Below are 5,931 nucleotides of genomic sequence, written 5' to 3' on the forward strand. Positions count from 1 at the left end.
TTTGGATCGAAAATGACTAAGTTCAAAATTCTAGAAAAATGTAGAACTAGCTCTCTAACTTGAGTCGGTAGACTAACCTAGGGTACCCAGTCGATTTGCCAGTGTGCTGGGCTAGTTGGCTATTTTTCGTCAGCCGGTCGACCAACAAGTGTTGACAGTAGGGTTTTGGGTTCCTTTTTGATGGGTTTCGATGGATAACCCTAGGGAATCATAAGCTAAGGTTCCTAGGACATTAAGGGGCATGTTTAAAGGATATTTGGTGCCTAGTAAAGTTCATAGAAAAGTTGTGATGGGTTTTAGTTCAAGAGAAACTAAACCTACACTTTATGGTTGTGACTAGGGTATCCAAGAGGCTCGTGAGAGGATCGCATTCAAGGTCGTCCTATTTTCTTTTGTTGGACCGAGGTAAGAAAACTTACATATGCACATAGAGTAGGGCATTGGCCCTGATATTGACATTGAATTAGTTAGGACTGCATCTCTGGAAATTTAGCTAAGGTTATGCACCATTGTCATATATCTAAGCATGTTGCGTCTGTTTGCATTATATATATCTGTGGTAACTCGGCATGGGCCGTATTCAACTATAATCGTGTGGAACATAAGCCGTGAGGGCTTGGCCACCATGGGAGTGTTGTGCACACTCATCTGACATAGGTCGTAAGCTTGGTGCCGGGAGACGCGCCTCGCTCGGCAAGGCCCCTCGGCACGACCGTGTCAAGGATTTACATGTTTGAATTGAGCTTGTTTATAAGATTTGAAACCTATTAATCGTTTATATGTTATGAATAAATATGTTTATAAACTGTTAAAAATGCTAATTGTTGTTTATATTGAATGTGATTATTATTATGCCTTGTGGGGTTTTCTTGCTGGGCCTTGGCTCACGGGTGATCTATTGTGCAGGTAAGGGCAAGCGAAGGGTAGACCATCCATGAGTTGGAGGGCTTTGGAGCGGCTCATACATGTTGGGCTTGCTCGGCCGCCACAGTCGAATTACTTTCGAGGGACTTATTGATTAAGTCTAATTTTGTTGCTTAGGTCACCTATTTTGTAACTTAGGTTGTAATTATACTTTGTTTAAAACTCTTTTTGGAATCTCTTGTAAATGTTTAAAGTTTGAATGGAAAAGTTTATATCTTTCAGCCAATATTTTATCACCTAAACCATTATTTAACTTTAATTACACTTTTGAGTCCAAATGACTCGCTTAACAAGTTAAGCATTATTTTAAATACAAAGTGTAATATTCCTAGATTAGTAGAGCGTTACATGAAAGGTTATTGAGCTCAAATTCATAAATTAGAATATGAATTAACCTTCACTAGTAAAGTTAACGGTACTTAAGGAAACAAGATATAATGAAAGAGGTAAAACAATATATCATTCCTACGTTAATTATGAATCATTAATAGATGATTGAATTGTATGTAATGATTAAATCGATGGACGGTTTTTATATTTAAAAAGTACTCAATAGATAAATGTCTATAATTACAAGAGTGGAGTATAATATTTTTAGTGAAATGATTATGAGATTAATATATTAAGCTTATTATATTAAAAACTTTTAATTAATAATATAAATTTATTGGAGCTTGAAATTATAGGTCTATAGGTCCCCGATATGGCTCTATCAACACTATTCAAGGCAAGAGTTGAAACGGGAAAAAAATCAAGGAAATTACATATTTGGAAGGCGAGGTATAGGTACAATACTTTACCCAAAATGGGTTTTGAAAAAATCGGTGGCTCTACGAGATGTTTCTTAAGAGCCTGAATGGCTAGTTCGTACTCCTCTCTGTCCATTCAAATTTCTTGCTCTCTCTCAAATGGTTGAGAAATAGAAAACACTTGTGAGTTGATTTTGAGTTGAACCTAGTCAAAGATGTCATTCATTCAGTTAAACATTGGACATCCCTGTGTTTTCGAGGTGAAGGCATTTCAATTAGAGCCTATATCTTGTCTAGATTTTTCTCGATTCCCTGAGCATTCACTATAAATCTGAGGAATTTGCCAAAAGATACTTCGAATAAGCACTTTTGTGGGTTTAACCTCATATTGTATTATTTTGGGTATAGTGAAACATGTTGTAAGGTCGCCAACATGGTTAGTGGTGTGTTTTGATTCGACCAACATGCCATCCACATATACCTCCATGTTCCTTCCAATCTGCTCGGCGAACATACGGTTTACCAATCTTTGGTATGTTGCTCCGGAATTTTTTAACCTAAAGAGCTTTACATTGTAGTAATATAGTCTTTTATCCATCACAAAGATTGTGTGTTCCTGGTCAGGAGCATGCATGACTATCTGGTTATATCCAGAATATGCATCCATAAAAGACATGACATCATGTCCCGAGGTTGCATCAACGAGCTGGTCAATTCGAGGCAATTGAAAACAGTCTTGTGGAAACGCTTTATTTAGATCTAAATAGTCCATGTAGGTTCTCCATTTCCCGTTTGGTTTAGGGATTAACACTGGATTGGATATCCAATCTAGATAATAAGCTTCTCTTATAAAGCGGCTCGCTTTTAGCCTATCCACCTCCTCCTTTAAGGCTTGTTTCCTCTCATCATCGAGCAATCTTCTCTTTTGTTGCTTCGGAGAAAAGGTATTTTCTATGTTTAGAGCATGAATGATTATATTGGGACTGATTCCACTCATGTATGCGTGGTACCAAGCAATAACTTCTTGGTTTTTTGTAAAAATTGAGTTAATTGCTATTTCGCATCTATGGCGAGATTTTTCCTGATTTTTATCACCTTTTCGGGTCTTTTTTATTTAGGTGGACATCTTCAAACTCTTCAATCAGCCCGAGTTCAGCTCGGTCTTCCCCTATTCTAGGGTCAATTTTGTTTTCAATATCGAAGATCAGTTCTTCCATTTCTTCGATTATGATAGTGCTTGGGCACTGGGTTGACCCTTTCCTCTCATGGAAATGTTGCAGCACTCCCGAGCTGCCAATTGATCTCCATTCAACGTCCTAATTCCACTTGGTGTTGGGAATTTTACTGCCAAATGTCGTATTTTGTTGCTGCCCCCGACTCGATAAGGGCTGGTCTATCGAGCAAAACATTGTAGGTAGAGGGTGCGTCTACAACTAAAAACTCGAACATCTTGGTTACTGAGACCGCATATTCTCCTAGTGTTACAGAGAGTTCAATGTCTCATGTGCTTGTAATCCCTTGTCCTAAAAACTCGTACAGGGTAGTTGCACAAGCCTTTCAGTGTCGAACTGATAAACCCATTTACCAACGTAGTTTTATACAAGAGATTCATTGAGCTCCCATTATCAATTAGTACTCGGTGAACCATTTTATTGGAGAGCTGAATGGTGATAACAAATGGGTCATTATGAGGAAACTGTACAGGCATCTTCTTGTGTGAAGATTATTGAAATCTATAGACAGATGCCTTAAGTAGGTAGCCTTAAGTAGGTTCATATCGAAATCTAAAGGCAGAGGCCTTCGATTCTTTAATATTTTGAGAGGTGGCAAGAAGTTTGAATGGTCAGACGAGTGCAAGCTCGCTTTTCGAGCCCTTTAAAAACACCTTGCTAAACTACCAATCTTATCCAAACTAGTCACATGGGAAATATTGTACTTATACCTCGCGACAACCGAGCATGAAATTAGTGCAGTACTTGTTTAGGAGGATAAGAAATTTCAAAATCCTATATATTATGTTAGCAAAAGGTTACTGGGGGCAGAGTCAAGATATCCATTAATGGAAAAGCTAGCCGTGTGCCTGATACATGCATCTCGAGAACTTTGACCTTACTTCTAGGCGCATCTTGTACACGTGTTGAATGATCAATCATTGAGATAGGTGTTGTCGAAACCTGAGGCGTATGAGAGACTATTAAAATGGGCGATCACACTCGGACAGTTCGAGATCATGTATCATCTAAGAACAACGATCAAAGGACATGCCTTGGAGGATTTCATAGTTGAATGTACAGGGATCACCAACGAGGAAGTCATAACCCCAGCCCGCGAGCTGTGGAGACTTTACTTCGATGGATTTTTGAACGAGAACGGATCGAAAGCAGGAATTATCTTAATTAATCCGATAGGAAATCATTTTCACTCAACCTTACAGTTTGGGTTCGAGGCATCAAATAACAAGGTTGAATACGAATCACTATTAGCAGGACTTCAGATAGTATTTGATCTAAAAGAAAAAGCCATCAACTGCTATAATGATTCCCAGTTGGTTGTCAGCCAGGTTTTAAGAGAATAACAGGCTCGTGGAATTAATATGGTAGCTTACTTGGAGAAGGTAAAAGAAGTAGTCGGGCAATTTGAGTTTTACCCGATTGAACAAGTTCCATGGGAACATAATTCGAATGCAGATGCTTTAGCTCGACTCAGCACAACCAAAGAAGTTGATACACTCAATGTGGTACCAGACAAATTTCTACTCGTACCGAGCATAGCCGAGCCTGGCGGGGATGATGTTAGCATGATAAACTCGCAACCTACTTGGATGACTCCCATAATAGACTACCTTGAAACCGAGAGCTTGCCAGCGGACCGGAACGAGGCAAGAAAGTTATTGTACAAGATACCAAGGTAAACTATCGTGGAGGGGAGACTATATAGAAGAGGATATTCTATGCCATTGTTAATGTGTGTAACTCCACCCGAAGCTTGAATTTTTTTAGAGGAAATCCATGAAGGATTTGCTAGAGACCACACTGGGGGGCATTGTCCACCAGAAAAGGTAACTAGGAAAGGATACTTCTGGCCTACATTAAAAGCATAATCGTTCGAATACGTCAAAAACTGTGATAAGTGTCAGGATTTGCTTCAATCCTGCGAGCTCCACCAATTGAGCTCACCGTGATGAGCTCCCCGTGGCCATTCGCAGTATGTGGAATTGACCTCATTGGATCTCTAACAAGGAAAGGGGGAGTAAAATATGTTGTAGTTGTTGTTGATTACTTCACTAAGTAGATCGAGGCCGAACCTCTGGCCACATTCATCTCAAAGAAAGTCTAGGACTTTGTGGTAAAAAGTATAATCTACAGATAAGGGGTACCAAGGAAAATAGTGTCAAACAACGGAACCCAGTTCGATAGCGAACTGTTTACACAGTTCTTCGAAAATAATGGGATACTCAAGAGTTTTTCCTCAGTAGCCCATCCATAAGAAAACTGCCATGTCAAAGCTCTGAACAAGACTATGAAGAGCTCCATTAAGAAAAGGAAAATGGCCAGAAGAATTACCACAAGTCCTATGGGCTTATAGAACAACATCTCGAACATCAACAGGACTTATCCCCTCCTCCCTGGCTTACGGTTGCGACGCTATGCTACCCATTGAGGTTGAAATCCTAACAATCAGACGTGAAGTATACGACCAAACCTTAAACCAATCTTAGCTCGAAGAAACTCTAGACCTCATTGAAGAAAAACAAGAAGAAGCCCAACTTAAAAACGTCGCATACCAGCAAAGGGCTACAAGGTATTTCAATAAAAGGGTTCGAGGCAAACACTTGGGATTGGGAGATCTGGTACTTAGGCACGTGTTTTTGGCCACGCAAGACCCCTCTGTAGGCGTGCTCGGGCCCAATTGGGAGGGAACCTATCAAATTGAATCCATTATCTGATCTGGTGTCTATAAACTAGCGAGGTTAAATGGAGAATTGGTTCCACGAGCTTGGAATGGTGAACATCTACAACCTTATTACCAGTAATGTAGGAATGATGTTTATTCAGTAGTAACCAAGCATGTAATTAATTTTTTTTCTTCATTAATAAAGCACTAATTATTATTCCAATTTTATATTTTTATAGTTATATTTTTTGCATGCTCTCAAAATTCAATATCCTAAAATTGCAATCATAGGATATTAAGGTGGCATAAGTGGTGTACATTCATACCATAGGCTAGAAAATATAGCAACAATAAAAATAAAATT

At 39.1% G+C, this 5,931-nt stretch overlaps 1 protein-coding gene across 1 annotated transcript; it reads left to right on the plus strand.

The window, feature by feature from the left end:
• Window positions 1–4,266: 4,266 nt before the first annotated feature.
• Window positions 4,267–4,584, plus strand: LOC133825340 (uncharacterized). Its single transcript, XM_062258298.1, has one exon. The coding sequence runs from the start codon at window positions 4,267–4,269 to the stop codon at window positions 4,582–4,584; it is 318 nt and encodes a 105-aa protein (XP_062114282.1).
• The last annotated feature ends 1,347 nt before the right edge of the window (window positions 4,585–5,931 follow it).

Source organism: Humulus lupulus, chromosome 3 (genome assembly GCF_963169125.1).
Source record: "Humulus lupulus chromosome 3, drHumLupu1.1, whole genome shotgun sequence".
Lineage (NCBI taxonomy): Eukaryota > Viridiplantae > Streptophyta > Magnoliopsida > Rosales > Cannabaceae > Humulus > Humulus lupulus.

Bases quoted from the DNA above. Each gene is read 5' to 3' on its own strand.
- LOC133825340 (XM_062258298.1), top strand. From the start codon at position 4,267: ATGGTAGCTTACTTGGAGAAGGTAAAAGAAGTAGTCGGGCAATTTGAG.